This window comes from Arvicanthis niloticus, chromosome 2, assembly GCF_011762505.2.
Source record: "Arvicanthis niloticus isolate mArvNil1 chromosome 2, mArvNil1.pat.X, whole genome shotgun sequence".
Lineage (NCBI taxonomy): Eukaryota > Metazoa > Chordata > Mammalia > Rodentia > Muridae > Arvicanthis > Arvicanthis niloticus.
Window position 1 is genome coordinate 97342518 of NC_047659.1, and position 19290 is coordinate 97361807.

The 19290-nt window shown below is 39.3% G+C and overlaps 1 protein-coding gene across 6 annotated transcripts in view; it reads right to left on the bottom strand.

Annotated features, from left to right (window-relative positions):
• Positions 1 to 19290, bottom strand: part of Atp8b4 (ATPase phospholipid transporting 8B4 (putative)) — a 172545-nt gene that overhangs the window by 37675 nt on the left and 115580 nt on the right. For all 6 annotated transcript variants that reach the window (XM_076929685.1, XM_076929687.1, XM_076929686.1 and 3 more), the window contains 5 exons: positions 15943 to 16131; positions 9500 to 9615; positions 6442 to 6606; positions 5244 to 5355; positions 3065 to 3170 (listed from right to left, as the gene is read on the bottom strand). In XM_076929685.1, coding sequence (XP_076785800.1) covers positions 3065 to 3170; positions 5244 to 5355; positions 6442 to 6606; positions 9500 to 9615; positions 15943 to 16131 — 688 coding nt within the window. The remainder of the gene's footprint in view (positions 1 to 3064; positions 3171 to 5243; positions 5356 to 6441; positions 6607 to 9499; positions 9616 to 15942; positions 16132 to 19290) is intronic.

Below are 19290 nucleotides of genomic sequence, written 5' to 3' on the forward strand. Positions count from 1 at the left end.
ATAGAAGCTGGTTGCCTAATTCTATTACTTAGAAAGAACCATGGCATTTATTTTCCAGGGCTTGAAAAATAGTTAGGAGGATACATGTATAGTGCTGTGTGTGTGTGTGTGTGTGTATTGGCAAAACATACTATTCTATGTATATTTTATAATCTCGTTAATAAAAGCAAAATCACTTTTATTGACTATTTTGTATTTCATTGCTTGCCAATATCATAGTATTTAACAAAATTCTACCCAACTAGGTATATGGGCTATTTCTAATGATCTATTATCATACCCAATGCCGGAATAAATATTTCCCCAACTACATATTCATGCATTTGTTCATTTATTTCCTTAGAAGAAATTCCTAGAACAGGTGTCTGGGTAAAAGCATGCACGTTTATATTTTTGAAATACATTGCTAGTTTTCCCTTTTGGAGAATTCTACCATTTGAAGGTCCCAACAAGAGTACATAAGTAACACACATTTTCCCAGATTTCTTGTATGAAATGACAGCTATGACATCTGTGTAGCCAGCCAGTTGTAGCTGGATGAATCTTGAAGGAATAGCTCAACTATTCCTTCTTCAGCTGTTCCTATGAACTCAGGGACCATCTCTTTACTCAGAGACATGCCTTGCCTAGGAAAAGAACCAGACACAAAACAAAGGAGTTAAACTCTTGGTTTGGAACTCCAAATTAGATTCTTGAAAACCATAGCATCAATATCACTCTAAATCTTTGCAACTGAGAATTTTACTAATGAATAGTTTAAGATGAAAAAATAAGGTTTCTTCAAGCCTCAAAGATGAGTTAAAGTTGTCTTAGGGAGCAGAGTAGAAAAAAATCTCCTTAAAATGATGAGTGGCTGAAGGAGTACCTTGGCCATGTCTGTAAGAGAGCGTCTCTATTGATGAGTAATGTGGGAAGGCCCCATTCACTGTGGGTCTGGCATATGTATGAAAGCTCGCTGAGGGTGAGCCGTGGAGCAAGCCAGGAAACAGCATTCTTCCCTGACTTCCTCCTCTGATGGACTGTTTTCTGGGAGTGTGTTATGAAGTACACCCTTTCCTCCTCACATTGTTTTTGGACAGATCCACCTTCAGTGAAATATGACCTCTTTGAAGGCATTATTTGTTGCTTTAAACATGGCCTAACATAAAATGAACAGGGTTCTGTGCTTGGACACAGCCGACAGTGCCCACTGCCTCCATCCCTGGGCATTCACACTGATGCTGCCTGCATCTCTGGAAATCCACACTGATGCTGCCTGCATCCCTGGAAATCCACACTGATGCTGCCTGCATCCCTGGGCATTCACACTGATGCTGCCTGCATCCCTGGGCATTTACACTGAAGTGCCTCCATCCCTGGGCATTCACACTGATGCTGCCTGCATCCCTGGGCATTCACACTGATGTGCCTCCATCCCTGGGCATTCACACTGAAGTGCCTCCATCCCTGGGCATTCACACTGATGTGCCTCCATCCCTGGGCATTCACACTGATGTGCCTCCATCCCTGGGCATTCACAACAATGTTAATGCTTTCTTTGGGAGTGTTTGTTGCCTGTTTGTAATTTTTAGACTTCCAAAAGTACTTGGAAAACCATCATTAACTCTGGGTTTGTGTTTTGCTTTTGGTTTTGTTCTCTCTTAGCCTCTGAACAAATTCAATGCATATGCCATAAGTTTTGTTGTTGTTTTAAAAAGGGATCTCATGATTCATTTTCCCTAAAATAAATATATACATTTAAAAACTGTGTGTCCTGCAATAAAGCCTGAGAATGATATTTTTGAAATTTCAGGTTTATTTGTATAGGTTAGTTGGGAGAAAATATTCTAAATTTTAATAATTAAAATACAAATTAACTAACTATACCAGGAAATAAATAGGGGGAAAATCTTTTGATTTATTGGTTTTAAAATATGAATGGAAATTCCAGAATTACATATACAAACATCTATATGTATGAACATAAATGACAATTTTTCTTTAAAAATAATATTTTAATTAAGTATCCAAGTATTATTATTTCCCCCAAAAGCCCAAAAACCCCATGAATTCTATCATAAAATGACACAAAATTTATCTGAAAATTATTAACTCCAATAAAAACATAGCCAGTGTGCTGTTAATAAATAAATAATACCTTTCTTAAAACTATACAAATAATTAAAATATATATTAGTAATAACGAATGAAGTTCCCCATTTTTTTATTTGACAAAGACGTGTTCACCAGCAGGTGAGTCTCCTTTTCTGCTCACAACAAGGAAGAGACAACGGCAGAATCCATCTACAGATATCAGTTGGTTAAATGCCAACTAAGACTTCCTTCCCTGTCCACCAAGCTTTGGTCAGACAAGCTGTAGAAGCAGCAGGCAAAGCTGTTACAAGCCAGCCTTTTTCAAATTTAGAGGAAAATAATTATGTAGATTTTTAATGTTTTTTTTTTCAGATTAAGTAACAGAAAATAAATATAACAAGTGGATATATCGATAGTAAGACTATTAGTTCTCCAATGCAATGTCCAGTGACAGCCAACACTGGAGTTTTCTGACAGTAGATGGCACCTGTAGAAACAGCCAAGCATGCCAGTTCTTATAAGGCGCGCTCAGCAGCCTCGGCTGAGCACTTACTCTTCTAATCTCCTACTCCTACAAGCTGAGTTTTCAAAAGTTATCTTATCACAAACTGCAGGTGCTATTAACTACTAATTCCAGTACTCCATACCCCAGATACCTGACTCAGAGATGGAAGGAAGCCAGGAAACTGGTGTTTTTAAAGCGCACATTCTGTGACACCGCCATTCACCATTCACCTTCGCTTAATATCTTCCAGGTTTTTGCCAAGGAACGTTTTAAAGAACAAGATACATGACTTGAGATTCTTCCCTGAAAACACCTAGGAAATGTTGGAGACCCGAAAGCAATGCCTCAACGCTAATAACAACCTTTTGTGCCGATTGTGAATGGGACCTAAGGAGGCGAACAGAAACACCTACACTGACAGGAGTGACGAAAATGCCTGATGGCCCCGCCCCTTCCCAGACTTTCTCCCTTTCCTTCAACACGCACCTGAGTTCTTCTCGCACTTCCACAGCCGTGTTCCCCGTTATCACAAACAAAGCATCCATGGCATCTGTCAGCACATTGCAGGCATAACCGATATTGATGGCAGTTTCTGGTACAAAGAAAGATTACCTCTATATTAATGTGTTACCTTTTCCATATCGTTTTGGAGCTGTGGCTGTGTTTCCCCAGAGCCTATCAGCTCCATGGATGTTAGTGAACACAAAAAACATCATATAATACAGTTGACCAGGAGAGAAGCCCAAGACCTGAGCCTCGTAACCAAATTTGCCATTCACTGAGCCTCTGGGGGAAGTGGGCATATCTATGAACCCATGGAGCCTCATTTGATTTTCAAAACCATCTTTAGATTCTCAAACAAATATTCATTTTGATATCCTAAGATCCTGTGGTACAACGAAGAGAAAATATAAAACAAGCCTTTTACCAGAAACCTCAGTTAACTTCATTAGAGTGCCAAAATACTAAACTTGGCTAATCTTCAAATCTAGTATGATAGATTAATAATCTAAGGCGAATGCATGAAACCTTTTATAGTTTTACCACTTAAGGAAAGAAATTGGAATTTAATAATCAGTCCAAGAACCACCCAGAACCATTCTGCCAGAGACTGGCATACTCAGCAATTTCTGCTTTAATATAATAGTCATTTGATTCAAACAATATGGAATCATGAAATGTTAGTTCTACATTGTTGATCTTGTCCTAAATCAAAACAGAAAAATAATGAGATCTCAGTCTATCTTTTGTATAAAGCAATTAGATAAATAATGGTAAATTCATAAGTACTTGCAATAATTGAATAGCTGAGCCCACAATACACATCAGCTGTAATAAGTCTCATGGAGTAAGTATCCACTGAGTACCACAGGCTTCAATTTCCTGCTATTTAATTTTGTAATTAATAATTTAGGTAGAAAAACAGAAGTGGTAGGTAGGCTTGGTGGCTTAGGCAGGGAGGGTCCAAAGGTCAAGGTCTGCCTCTGTGAAGGGTTTGAAGCCAGCCTGGGCAATTCAGTGAGACCTTGCCTCAAAGCAAAAGGTAAGGAGGGATAGAATATGCAGCTGAGTAGAAGACTGCTTGCTTAACATGTGTGAGACCCTAGGTTAAATCAATAAAACTACAAAAAGACAGGCAGACAGATAGACAGGTAGATAATGAAAATATAGACAAGTATATATAGTTATATAAAAATTGATTTATCTCATCTGCAAACATCTAAATGCTGTATAGGGTACCTAAAAAAAATAAATATAGTCTTTAAAGTACATGCTGGTTAGCTGAATACTTTCTGTTTCCAAATGACTGAATATAAAATGTTAAGCTTTCATTAGCAATAGAGTAAAAGCTTATTAAACTATTTTTTCCTCTCTCTTAAGAAAAAAAAATACTCATTTAGTGTCTGGTCATTCCTAAAAGAGGTTCGGTTCTCTCGCAGAGGCAGTCCTGGGATTCAGCCAGGTCCACTGGAACAGCTGTAGCAGTTGTTCAAATACAGTAACATGTCCATAAGCAGCTGCAAAGCAGCTGGTGCCCTTAGCCTCTCGGAAGCTTACTCGACACTCGAGACCTTCCAGATCTCACACAGCAACCTGCCGTGGAGAAACTAGAGGTGAGTACAGGGCCTCCAGGGGTGGCACCCGGACAGAAACACTGTTGACCAGAGAATATACTATACAAGGTATTTTTGTTAGTTGGGTTTTTTGCATTTTTTATTAAATTATTTTATTTATTATTTTTATTAGTTTTTAATTTAAATTTTTGTTAGTTTTAAAATAAGTTCGTATTTTTAAAGGGTTTTTTTTTTACATTTCGACTTTTCCTTTTTTTCTTTTTTATTGGATATTTTATTTACATTTCAGATGTGATCCCCTTTCCCCATTTCCCCCCCACCCAGGAACCCCCTATCCCATCCCCCCTCCTCCTGCTTCTATGAGAATGTGCCCCCACCCACGTGCCACTCCCACCTCCCCACCCACAAATTCTTCCACACTGGGGCATCCAGCTTTCACTGGACCAAGGACTTCCTCTCCCACCCATGCCCAACTTTTCCTAAATAAAGGACTAGAAAAATGATGAATTGCTTTAAGTTTTTGATTAACATTTCATTCAAAGAATTAATTCCCCTACTTCAAACACCACTATCACCTATTTCCAAATTACCTTGTTTGTCTCCTGTTAGAATCCAGATCTTAATATTGGCTAGTGACAGACTTGTGACTGTTTCAATAACACCTTCTTGTAATTTATCTTCTACAGCAGTAGCACCTAATAGCTTCATTGGAGAGTAAAGAATAACTTGCTTAATACATGCAAGGAACACATGTAACATCTCTGTTTCAGTCAGAGTTTAAAGGTCAAGGAACAGGAGATGAAGGAAGTTTATAAAATGTTGATGTAGTAAGCACCCTATGTATACATAAATTAATCAATCTAGTAGACACCTGAAATGAAGTTCCTAAGTCAAGCCAACTTAATAACAGAGGCCCAGGGAGGTAGCATTTACATGCAGGAGATGGTATGTTCAGAGGACACGTTTGCATAAATAGGCAGACACTACTTCTCTAATGATTTAAGAAGTCCCTGGATGCTTCTCCACTTTCAGCAGCAAAGGAGAGGTCCAAAGGAAAGCCCTCAACTTGTAGTCAAAAAAACGGAGGGACAAAAGATGATGGTGCCATACCATGCATTAAGGGGCTAGCAGTTAGCCAAGCAGTGGTGGTGCATGCCCTTAATCCCAGCACTTGGTAGGCAAAGGCAGGCAAATCTCTATGAGTTCAAGACCAGCCTGGTCTACAGAGTGACTTCCAGGACAACCAAGGCTGTTACACAGAGAAACCCTGTCTCAACAAACAAACAAACATAAGCCAGCAGGTACTCTAATAAAAAGTGAAGACTGTTCAGTTTTCACCCTAATGATAAGACCTGCTTCCTACTACTCCCAGCTACCAACATCCTTGGTCACTGAGAAGAGTGATTTTTAAAACAGACCCCACTCTGAGTCGTCATCAGAGTCTCCTGATCTGGAATAGTTCAGAGCCATAGCTCTGCTCTCTATATCAACTGTTTCTGCTCTAAAAAATGTGCAACAGAAAACAGAGAGAGGAGATGAATATGTTGTATCAAAGATAAACTGGGGGTTGGTAAATAGGGAGTCTACAATCCTTTACTTTAGGAGGACTTCCATTGCTTAAGTTACTGCTGATAAGGCCAGACCACTCTATTCTCTGGGGCCAAACAGTAAGCTGAAAACCAGCATAGAAAGCATGACCCATCATTGAAAGAGAACCATGTGCTATGTGCAGGATGATTTAGCAAACGACTTAAGTAGGCCTAGAGCATCACACTTCGAAACTTATACCATTAAATCCCTTTCGATTTCTTCATACAGCCCAGATATCCGCTCGTCTCTCTCAGCGGTGGCAGAATTCGCATCTTCAAGCATCTTCTGCCACATTTTAAAGTACTTGTCATCAAGCTCTCGATAAGCAATTGCCAAGGTTCGGAGGCCTTCCCCTGCAAATTCCTGTCAGAGAAGATGTAATCTTAGGGACAGGTAGACAACAATAAGGATAGTGAAAGTCCCCACAACATGGTGACAGTTTCATTCACACATTTTGTCCCAAGAGCACTGCAGAGCTGTCCTGGCTGTAACTCCATGCTACCTCAGACATGAGAAAGAATAGTTGTGGTTTATATTAAGTCTATGAGGTTTGACCTGCAGGACACTAGCTTCCCCCCTAAAAGCAGTCAAAAGTGCCTGCTGAAGTGTCCTAATTGGGAAGAGAGAGATGGTGTTGGACGCAACTCTATCTGTACAGTTGAAAGCAAGTGTTCTCTGCTTGTAAGAGGCATTCCTGTCCCTGTGATGAAGACAGGTCCTTGGAGGAGTCACAGCTCGCCAGGGGAAAAAGAGGAAGCTCTTTTGTGAACTAGAGCAGGCTCTCTCTCCAAGCCTTTCTACACACACCCAATAGTTATGCATCCTTGCTGAAAATTCAGTGAGCCCAACTTTTGCATATACTTGAAAACTTCCACAATAGAAGCTAAAAGCAATAACCGATGAATAAGTCAATTCTAAATAGTTGGTTAAGAGGAGTCTGGTCTGCTCCTTGTGGTTATGACAATTGCCTTTATAGGAAAAGGAAGAGAATGGGATAAAAGGTACTACAGGTGTGAGCTTTCAGGCTGACTCTGGTCTTTAACTCTAGACTCTTCTGTGAAATGTTTTTCTTTTTTAATTACATTAAGATTTTATCTTTAATAATAAAAAGTTGTTTGAAATCTTGAAGACACCATCACCAAATCAGACCAGCTCAAACATTCATTACTTGTTAGAAATTATATTTTATGGAGCTAGTTTTTAAATAAGTAATAAAATATTAGGAGGCCATACTTTTCCTAAGTTAGCATAAATTGTCAACTTGGCACAGCCTAGACTTATCTAAAAGGAAATACTCAGCTGAAGAATTGCCTGGATCAAATTGACCTTTGGATATATCTATAGGAAATTGTCTTGATTATTAACGGAGGCAGGAGGGCCCTGTCAACTGTGGGCAGTGTCATCCCTAGGCAGGTAGTTCTGAGCTATGTAAGACAGCATGAGCCTGTGAGTGAGCCAGAGAGGGATCCAACAAGCAGAGGTTGAGGTTCTTGCCTTGAATTCTTGCCCTGTCATCTCCAGTGATGGACTGTGACCCAGAAATAAAAGCCAAATAAACTAGAACACTTGGTGAGCAGACAATCTCATATGATACTTCCGGTACTTTTATCCTAAGAGGAGTGATGGGTAGGGTATTAGAGGCTGCTATATGTCTCACACAGCCACATTAGCTCGAAAAACAAATAGATTGAGTTTGGGAGTAATGTTGAAAACCTCACATGTCACTTCTGCCTCCAAACTACAAGTAAAGCATTTTTATAGCCATCTCTGCTCCTTCCGGCACTGATGGTCATTAAGTATGGTTTCTCTATTGTTCTGGTGTATGGTACAGATATGTACTAAATCATAAAGCACCCTAAAGAGTAAAAAGAAAGTGCAGTGCATGGTACAAAGATGTGCTTTGACCAAGACAGACCACAAAGAACATTAACTGAATTCATCACCAGGCAGTTGGTAGTAGTTGGGGACATTGCATTCACATTTAGAAACCCTCTCTTCTAAGACTACTGCATTCCCTTTTGGTCTGGAAATCTAGTTACTGCCTTTAAACCATTTTTTTGTCTTTTCAAGTTGCACAGATGTGTCTTTGCCTTTAACACAAAACCCCACTGTGCATTGCCACTGACTACCTCTCTGTTCTGCATAATGGTGAATCAATTCTAAGAGGACACCAGAAAAGGAGACAGATGACTTAAGTCACCTAATCAGTCACGAAACACATTTAATACAAAATGGTCATTTGAACAAGGCCTTTTCCTATTATAAAAGCATCTAAATTCCAGTAATTAAATACAAATTTAAAAGCGTAGAATGTAGAAGCCAAAGGAATATGAATGTGGAAAAGAGCAGGTCCCATTGATCTTCCTAAAAACAATTCTTTCCTGCCCCTCCCCCCAAAAAACTACCAAACTAAACTTTAATTTAAAAGGAAACTATCTAGTGCCTTGGCATTTGAGCAATGACAAAATCATATAGTCATTACTCCAATATTGTTTTAATAACAAAAAAAACCTAGAAGACCATTTCAGTCTCTGGAAAACATTAAGAGAAAAATCAAGAATGCTCTATTAAAAATGAAAAATAGTTATGTTTATAACAGTTATTACTAAACCATCACTTTTAGACTTGAAGTCAGTGGAGCATTTACATTTTATGTTTTTAGAGGACTTGAGGGGACATTTTATAATGAAAACAACATCCAACGAAGAATTTTGAACCATTCCCTACAACATTCACAGGGGTCAACCAGAACCTCAAATAAATTATTAACATGACACTAAGATAACAGGTTTAAACCCAACATGCCCCTCTTATTTCATAGCCCCTTGACCTTGAGAGAAGAACAAAGGAACTCCCTTCAGAAAGTTACTGAAAAAAAATTAGGCGAGTCTTAGAATGTGTGGGTTGAGCTTCCAGGGCACATAAGGGACTTAAATTTTGTAGCCTGAATTAAAGAAGTCTTAAAGGGAAAGTTGGCTCCAGAGACCATTTTCCTTCCTTTACCATCTAAACATAGCCATAAAATATGAGCCCTTAAGGACCCTGAGCTCACCCTACTATGTGGCTCTCTCTGCTAGGATAATCTGCCTGTGCACATTGCTAGCCTGTTCCCAGACCATCATGGACTGCCCTCTGTGGGATGTCTCCCCAGAGGACTTCCACTTCAGAAGTCAGTTCGTTTGCTGATGTTTGTTAGCAAGTCTTACACTGGGATGTAAGAGCATCTCCTGCGCTGAACTTGACACATGGCACTTACACTGAGATGGTCTGATGTTACGGACAGCAAGTCTTCATTGGAAGGATGGAGTTTTTCAAACAAAATAGTATCTGCTCCTTTGGAATAAAGTTTTATCTGTCCTTCTGGGTTTCGAACTGGAAAGTAACAGAGTTTAGAAAAGTAGATTATATTACTGAAATCTGTGAAAACTAGCCCATCTGGAAATGGACATAAGGTTTATGCCAAGACCAAAGGATTCAGGGTCTTTGGCTAGACAATCACTACCTAAGTCAGTTGGCTTTATTCTTGGTCAATTAATTTAAAAAGTATTCCTTCTACTGTAAGTTTTTGATTTCCCAAACTCAGAAACAAGTATTTCCCAAACTCAGAAACAAGTTTTAGTCTGATGTACATGGCCTCGCAAGCCTTCCTGGCCTACTATTGCAAAATAGCTGGAAGGTTTAAGTTAAGCCATATGAATGAAAGAGAATTAAGTGCTTTTTTTTGAAAGTTCTTCGTGTGGAATTCAAGACTTTCTGTTCAAATATATCACAGTTACACCAACCCGTTCCCTCCTGGCATTCCAGCCACTCATGATCATACCATCTAGGAGTCTTGATAGAAATCATTTTCTCTGTCATTTGAAGAATTAAAAGGCAGCAAAAATCACAGAGCAAACAGAACCAAGCAGTGAAGAAAGACTTTTATTAGATGGAAGAACACTCACACTGGGGGGTGGAGGGGGCGGGGGGGCGGGGGAGGGAGAGAGAAAGAGAAAGAGAGAGAGAGAGAGAGAGAGAGAGAGAGAGAGAGAGAGAGAGGGAGAGAGAGAGAACAAAGCAAAGAGGGACTCCAGAGTACAAAATTCAGTCTCTCCACTAGGGCTGGAGGTTTTAAGCATCTTTGAGAGTTCTTCCTCTGCAAACTTAGGACAAGTCAGTCTGAACAAAGACAAGGCCCATGACTTGATGAACCTGTCCTAGTCCGTGTTTTGTAGTCCAGTAGAAGAGGAGTCCTATTGGTGGAGACAGAGCGAGGCCTTTGTTTTAAACTAGCAGGATTTTGTCTCAGGAAAGAAGGGTGAGAGAAAAGCTCCTATCTGTAGAACTTAGTAGTGGCTCATCTCCCTGTCTGTCTGCCTATCAGGGATTCTCCTAACTCCTAGTTCCTCAGGCTGTTGCTCTGGTGTTCGCTTACACCCTTTGTTGATTGGGAAAGCTCATTGATTTGCTCTTGGGTCAACCATAGCCACAAACAAACCTCATAGAGTTGAAAGAAAGACCCCTTTTCTGCCTTTCTCCCACTGGAAGTCTGTTATTGGTAGGGATGGTTCCCCTTGTTTTTCGTGTTTGGGAATGGCAGCCCACACCAGACTACCTGCATCATTAATCTCACCTGCATACTCTATCAAATCTTACTTTCAAGTCACTTAAGAGTTGGCCCAACTTTGTAGGCTTGGTTTTCTGTTTGACACACAGTAAGCAGTTAATAATATGACTGAATGAGTGAATGAATGAATGAATGAATGAAAGAATGGTAAGGTTGTGTGGTTTTGCCTAGGAAATCCAACTGCTTGAACTACAACTTCACTTCATAGTCTGAACGCACACTTTCACAGGCTTCCTCAGTTGAATCAAAGCTCATTTCATGCTTTCCACTTAAACTGTTCTCTACAAATACAATGTCTTAAAACAGGAGAACATAAATATACACTTTATTATCCATTTAATGGTCATAAAGTGAAGGTAGGAAACAGGCTGGAAAGGGGTGTATGTCTATGAGTGCTTTTCCCCTCATTAGGCAATTCAAGCCAAAGTATAAGAAGAACTGCACCAGGCCATGCAGCTATAACAGCTAGCCAACAGTCTTAAAACAAAAGACCATGACAAGAGCCAGGGCAGAGAGGTTCCCAGGGTACTGTGTATCTATCTGTTCAAGCCAGGAAGGGGTCTAGAATAGAATATGATGACTGTGGCTAATTAAGCACTTTTCTTTAGTAGTTACAGTCTTTTGCTGAAAATTTGATCATTTGGGGGGGATGGGGCGATAATAGGATCTCACTGTATAGCCCAGGCTACCCTTAGACCTCCCATATGCTGGAATTGTGATAAGCACCACACCTAGATATTTACAATTGAACATTCTTTATCTCACATCAGATTTTTGAGGGCTGCTGCAATTTATGCTTTGGTGGTTATCTGCCATCTGCCTCTGTTCAATACTTAATTGTTGTTGTTTATGAACTGAATTACTGATGACCTTTATATGCAAATTAGTGCAATGGAATCTTCCATAACAATATAATGAGATTCACAGGTTTGTTAATTAGTAGTTTCTACTACCTTTGACAAACTACTATAGAAATCAATTTTTATTTAAACAACACTGACTTAAAACGGGACTCTGGTTCCCAAGTGAAAACTAAGCATGCTGGTATTGAAATCAGACATTAATAAGTTGATGAATTACACATCCAAAACAAACAATAAAATATAAAATGAAGAAGGAATAAGAAGAAGATGAAGGAGAGAAGAAGGAGGAGGAGGAAGAGGAGGCAGAGAAGGAGAAAGAGAAGGAGGAGGAGAAAGAAGAAGAGGAGGAGGAAGAAGAGGAGGAGAGGAAAAGGAAAAAAGAAAAGGAGAAGAAAAGGAGAAGAAGGAGCAATGGGGGACTGTACTGGCTGGTTTTGTGTGTCAACTTGATATAACCTGGAGTTATCACAAAGAAAGCAGCCTCCATTGAGGAAATGCCTCCATGAGATCCAGATGTAAGTTATTTTCTCAATTACTTTTCGAGGGGGGGCTAGCCCATTGTGAGTGGTGCCATCCTTGGACTGATGGTCCTGGGTTCTATAAGAAAGCAAGCTGAGCAAGCCAGGGGGAGCAATCCACTAAGCAGCACCCCTCCAATGGCTTCTGTATCAGCTCCTGCCTCCAGGTTCCTGTCCTGTATGAGTTCCAGTCCTGACTTCCTTTGGTGATGAACAGCAATTTTGAATTGTAGGCTGAATAAACCCTTTCCTCCCCAACTTGCTTCTTGGTCATGATGTTTTGTGTAGGAATAGAAACCCTGACTAAGACAGAGGCTGAGAAAGCGACAGCAGCAATGTCACAGGGGTATTGTCCCCATAGAACAGGCCACATGACAATCAGGAGGCTGGAATTGTTTCCTGCCTAGACTCAAACAAACTTTTCTGCCCTAGCAGAGTTCCTCTTGAATTCCCCCCTGACTAAAATGATTAAAACCCAAGCAGCCAAAATAAAGCCTGTGAGCCCCACTCTGCTAAACATTGCCCTTCCTCATATGGGATCCATTAAGGCAGACATCTGATGTCTGCGGTTAAGCTGAGAATTCCCCACAGCCCGTAATGGTGACCGATGCTGAGCAAAAGCCAAACTTCTCCCCACAGAACAATCTTAGGTTTTTGTCAACACCCTTAGAGCAAAATAAAATCCACTCTGAGCCAGATGAGGACCATTCACACCTCCCCTGGGGTTGTAAAGAGAGGACAGCTCCTGCTGAGCCAACACCTGGAGCTGCCTGTGTGCTTCTTAGCTGATGGAAGCTGCCTGCAGCTGTTATCATAAAAAAATAAAAATAAAAATGAGTAGCCCTGAACAATCTCTCCATACTACCTTCTCGTAAAGACTCCAAACACTACCATTATAGATATATGCATTTTCCATAGTAGGAATTCACTTAATGCAATGACCAAGATGTTCATAAGTTACAGAATATTGGGTAGAATTTCATTTAATGAATATTTGTAAAGATCCTGTGCCTGTCGGGTGCTTGGCCCTAGAGAGTCTAAAGATAAGGCTACCAGACTTCAAGTAGCACCCACCCAGCCTATGAGCTGAGCTAACCATGAGTCCCAGGAGATGGACTCCCACTGCTGTATTGAACAAAGCATTCTGTTCAATACCATAAGATATAGTTACTAGGAAAAGAAGAAAAACAAATGACATTTGAATTGTACATTACCAGATGAGAAGGAATTTCCAGCAAAAGGGAATTATAGAAAAGAATTGTTGTAGGTATACATTTAGAAACAACAAGCACATGGGGGATATAAGAATATAATGCATCCCAGGAATGGTGAGCTGAGATGATGCTTGAACACAAAGCTTAGAAAGTAGAGAAAAATAGGCTGGTTTCACTTTGCATGTGACCTTGTGAATCATAGTAAAAGCATTGCCCTGGGAATTCTGGGAAGCCAACATTTTTCTAAGTGCGCACACTAGGAACACTGACCTGGGAATTCTGGGAAGCCAACATTTTTTTAAGTAGTGACATGATCAGTCTATGCCTTAGAGAGAGTAGCATATTGCCAGCATAGAGTATTACTTTAAATGAGGCAATTTTGAAGACACTGAAATAATTTAAGTAAGTAATGACAAGACCCCTAACTGAGGCAATGTTACTGGTAACTAAGAGGAAAGGACAATAGAATTGTTTAGAGGAAACAAATGTGGTTTGGTAGACATTGGTTTGCACATAATTCTAGGATGCATCTGGAAAGGAAAGATTTAGGAAAACCTCAACTGGATTCTAGAGAAACTCTGGAGAATAACAAAGAATGATACAGGTTTGAGAAACATTCCAATGAAAAATGACTAACAATGAGAAAATGTCATCCTAGGGTGATGTTTCTTTATCTGTGGTTCCCTATGGTGTACCATCAGCATCACATAGAACTTATCAGAAATGCAAACCTGGGTACTCTGCCCAAAGCCAAGTGATCTGTAAATAGTTTTCAGCTCATTCTAATGGGGGCTAAAAGCTAGGAACCATTTTCCTAGTGCTTAAAAGTGTCAAAAGCAAGTGAGCTACCAAGAAGTTAGGAAGCCAGCTTTATCTGAGGAGTAGTTGTTTGAATTTTTTGCTGCTGAAGGTTGAACCCAGAGCCTTGCACATCCCAGGAAAGCACTTTACCACTGAGTATGTCTTTGGCCACGGCTAAACTTTAAAAAAGACAACCCCAGATTTAGTTATTTTCTTTGCATCCGACTAGCTGTGCTTTGTGATACTCTCTGACAAATGACTTAAAATCTTTTTATTTCTTGTGTCCTAAGTGAGGGTGATATACTGTTGCCAGAACCCTCACCAGAAATGCTTCTATTTTCAATAGACAGTGATTAGCATAGAGACCCACAACTGGTCAAGATGCAGAGAATGAGAGATTATGGGATGCTCAACCCTAAATGGGACACCTGTATCATAGCTCTCACCCCAAAGCTCAACTATCACTACAGAAGAGGAAGCAGAAAGAGTCTAAGAGCCTCTTAAAGACAGTGGATGACTACAAGGAACCTGTATCTTCTGAAGACAGCAGGGCAGCTGCACATATGAGCTCACAGCACTGGAGACAGCATGCAGAAGAACTGTGCAAGCTCAAGGCAGACCAAATCTCAGCATGAAATGGGGAGAGGGTGGACATGAAGTCCCCTAGCCAAGGAACTATTTGAAATTGATAGCTTCTAGGAGAGGAACAGTCAGGTTTTTGTTAAGTAGCCCCTGGAAAGTTGACCACACTCCAGTGGAAGGCCACACATCCAAGAATGTACTATCATCACAAATTGGACTTAAAATACAAATAGGTTAATTAAAAAAAAAAAAAAAACAGGATGTAAACTTGGGTGGGTAGGGAAAGATAAAGTTGATCTGAGAAGAGTTTGGGGAGGAAGTAAATATGATCAAAACACATTATATAAAATTCTCAAAGAACTAAGAAAAAGGATATTTCTTAAAGATAAAAAGAAAAAAGCTTGCTTAGTGATGTAAGAGGACTTGAAAGGGGGTGTGTGACTCATCTGAGGACACTGAAACAGTGGCAAGGGTTAACACTGGGTTAAGCATGGATGTGATGTGGTACTAAATAAGCCACCATCTCCAGCAATGGGGATAAACAGAAATATTGAATGACATGAGAACGGTCAATGATGCTGACCAGAAATAATGAATGATGTGAGAATGGCCAGTGATGTTGAGCAGAAATAAATAATGAGTGATACAAGGAGGACCAATGAAGCTTAGCAGAAATAATGAATGATACAAGAATGCCCAACAATGCCCACAACAACCAGCAAAAGCTACACAGTTCAGAAACTCTCCTGAACCAGAATTAAATAGCTCTCCAGTCAGACTTCTGGTTTTGACTCTCCACTATGTCACCAGCTTTTGGACTCAGGTAAGCCACTGAACTTTTCTGTATCTCGGTTTGATTACCTATAAAACAGTCATAAAAATAATAGTGTGTGCTGCAATTACTTCAGATAGAGAATTCCGAATATTAAGCACGTAATTAGCTCTTGTTGAATTTTATTCACAGATCACTATACTTTTGAGGCTGTTAAGAATCACAAGGGTTCATAAATTTACAAAAATGTAGCAAATAGCCAAGAATCAAATTATCATGAAAAGCATCAGCATAACTACAGAAGCACCAAAAGATCAATAATAATTGGAGCTAGCCAACATACCTATCACAGACATCCTTTTCCGGATATTGTTGAAATCCAAAAAGGCAAGTAACTGATAAGTAACGGGTGTTCCCAGTTCTTCTATTGTAATTGTCTCTGGGGTTCGAGACTTAAAAATGAACCCAAAATTTCTAGCAGCGGTAACTAGAGCTCCTTCATCGGGTGATTGAACTTGGTAAACCAGTTGTCCTAAAAGGGAAAAAGACAAACACAGTCTGTGCTGAGGGTAATAATTCACATTCATACTCCAAATGCTAATCTCAATGCATTCTTTAATAACTAACTCCAGCATCAACTCTAAACACTTTCCTATTGAATTCACTGTCCAACTGTGAGTCTGTCTTTCCACTGTGATAAAAATTTCTTGGCTCATAGACAATAGGTCTTCACTTTCAGTGACTACAGGTCCTAACGAAAACACCATAATAGGATCCTCATATGATTCCCAGATGATGCTCAAGGTAAGCTTTTAGAAGTAATGATTACTTAAATTCTTATTTTCATTTTTATACTGATGGGTCCTACGGCCGAAAGAGACGATATCATCATTAAAAAGATCAAACAACAAGGAGTGGGGTAGCACACAGTCTGGCCTTTTCTTTGTTAAGTCACTAATGACCTTTTTTATGAGACTGAATTTATAAAATTCCACCAAGATATGAAGGATCATATCAAGATGTTAAGGGCTTGTTGCTTAATAGTGTGTGTGCTGACGTGGAGCTGAGAGAAGAAAGAAAGAATGAAACATGAAGAAAGACTAAAAAAAAAATGCCTTAAAAATAAAAGTAATCCCACTTACATAAAATTATATAGTGTTTGAAAAATAAATCAGAAGATGCAGGCACTGATAGATCAATATTTACTGTTTATAGTGTTCAAAGATAAATTGTTATGCAATTGGTTTTCCTATTAGTGGTAAACTATGGGTATACTATAGTTTCCTTGTGGAAAAAAAAAAAAAAAAAACAACCGTACTTCTCTGCATATATTCTCGAGTACATTTCTAAGCAAGTAGAAGAGTGAATCAGGTAAGAGGCAAAGGCAGGAAGATTTCCATGAGTTTGAGGTCAGCCTGAGCTACATAGTGAACACCACCCTAGTCGGGGTGGATAGCAAGACTCTGTCTCAAACAATGAAAAAGGGAAAAGGAGCAAAGATAACATAGTTACTTCAGAGTCACTTGTGGTTGTACCAGCAATAGGGAAGCTATGCACTTACCACTAGTAGGTAGAAATTGATAGATAGATAGATAGATAGATAGATAGATAGATAGATAGATAGATAGATAGATATGCTAAGGAAAACAAAGCAGATACATACGAGTGAATCACACAGACATTGGCCACAGTTATAAGCATAGCACCTGTGAGGTTTAAAAGGAATGAAGGCCTGGTAGGAATGTTGCATATGGGCAGGGCAACACTGATAACTATCAAAGGATCTTTGTTTTACTCAAAAGAAGCCTTAGGCTTTCTGAGTTTATTATGTTAAAGTCCCAATGTTAACTGCTAAAATAATAAAGGTTCATTGTTTTCAAAGTAGCAGGAACAGAAAGGACTAAACCTATGAAAAGACCAAAAAAAAAAAAAAGAAAAAAGAAAAAAAAGAAAAAAAAGAAAAGAAAAGAAAAGAAAAAGTCTAAGAAAGGAAAGGTAGGACAAAGAGAAGACAAAGTAGGATGGTTGAAAACTCCAAATGCTATCAACCACTGAGCTTTAAGTATTTAAAACTAAGTGTAGTGACAACAAAGGAAAACAGAGCGAATGTTCTCTTTGGCCTTAGCTTTATCTACGCTGATTTTTTTTAATGTTAAAATGTATCATTTACAAGAGACGTATCCATAATGTAAGCGAAGAGATAAATGGAAGCTAACAAAAGCCAAGTGCACAAACACCTAGGAAATAGAAACAGTCACAGTGAACTCTGAGACAAAAATGAGATGGGAGAAAAGTGAGGTCAAGGGTTACTGATACAGGCTGTGGTCTAACGAAGACAGAAGTCTGAATTATTACCAAACATAACCTTCTAAAGCAAGCTTCGGTAGAACTACAATTATCAACATACAAGTGTGCTGTTCTATTAGGGGCTCTTGCATATCTTAATTAGCTGAAAAATCAAGTTGTGGAAGAAAACACTTAGAAGGCTGAAGCCCAAAGATTGCCTGGGCAATAGAATAGCAGTCTGTCACTAAATAAACAAACAAGAAACAAACGAACAGAAGTTTGAGTAATATAATTTAAAAATCATTGAATATAATTGTTGAATGTATATGTTTAGACTATAGTACCCCCCAAATCATAGAATATACACTCATTTCTAGCATTTATTAAACATTTATGAAAATTAAATGTATACCAAGCTATTATCAAACTTCTACAAATTTTAAAATTGGTACAATAAGGCAGTAAAAGAGTTTTAAAATTTTGCAACGTGGTTTACTGTCATTTACTTTAAAAGTAAAGAAAATAAAAAAAATCTTTCTAAGGTGCTTGTATTTCCCTCTCTCTTGTTCTGAAACTTTACTCTGGCACAGACCGAAACCACAGTGTCTCCAAGTAACTTCCCCATGAGCCAAATGCCACAAGTTGCAGCAATAGCACCATGAGTTAAATTTTAAATATTAAAACTTTTAGTGTTGAGTTTGTACTCTCGTCTTCTTTATAAGTGACATTGCTACAGAAGGGTTTAATTTGAGATGTTCTTTAACATATAGGGATTCTCTTGAGCCTGGGCGGCTTATCCCACAACGAAAGCTTTGAAATGAAAACAAGTTCACATTTCCTCAAGACGGAACCGACAATAGAATTTAGTGTCTTGAAACAAGGGTTAGAAACAGTTGAAATCATTCACATATCTAACTCCTTTCTCTCGAGAAATCCTTTTTAGTGGCAAGAGGCATTAGCCAGCAGTTAAGAACTGCTAAAATGTAAGAGCAATTGCAGGCAATGTTGGGTGGGAGTGCAGGCAGGTGGTTGAACTTGCTTGCTCTGAATGACAGGCTGAAGTACTACTCCTGTTCAGGCCACCTCCGGAGAGGGTGAAGATCTGAGTCTGGGACCAGAGACCACAGGTAAATGAGTGTAGTAGCATCAGACTTCCACAGAGTCAGAGGGGAAACAAGACAGGGAATTTGTATGCAATTCTGCCTCTAATAAGAGCCCTGGCAGACTTCTAGTGTCCGCTCTGGAAAAGCAAGATGGTAACCTTGGTGACATGACTCCCAGAACAGAGGACCTCACAACCCGAAGATCAGTTACAAGATCTGCCTTATCCATAGGATCTTGAGCAACATACTATAATAATAAACGACATTCACCAAGCAAAAAGCCTCTCACGCAAAGAGGAACA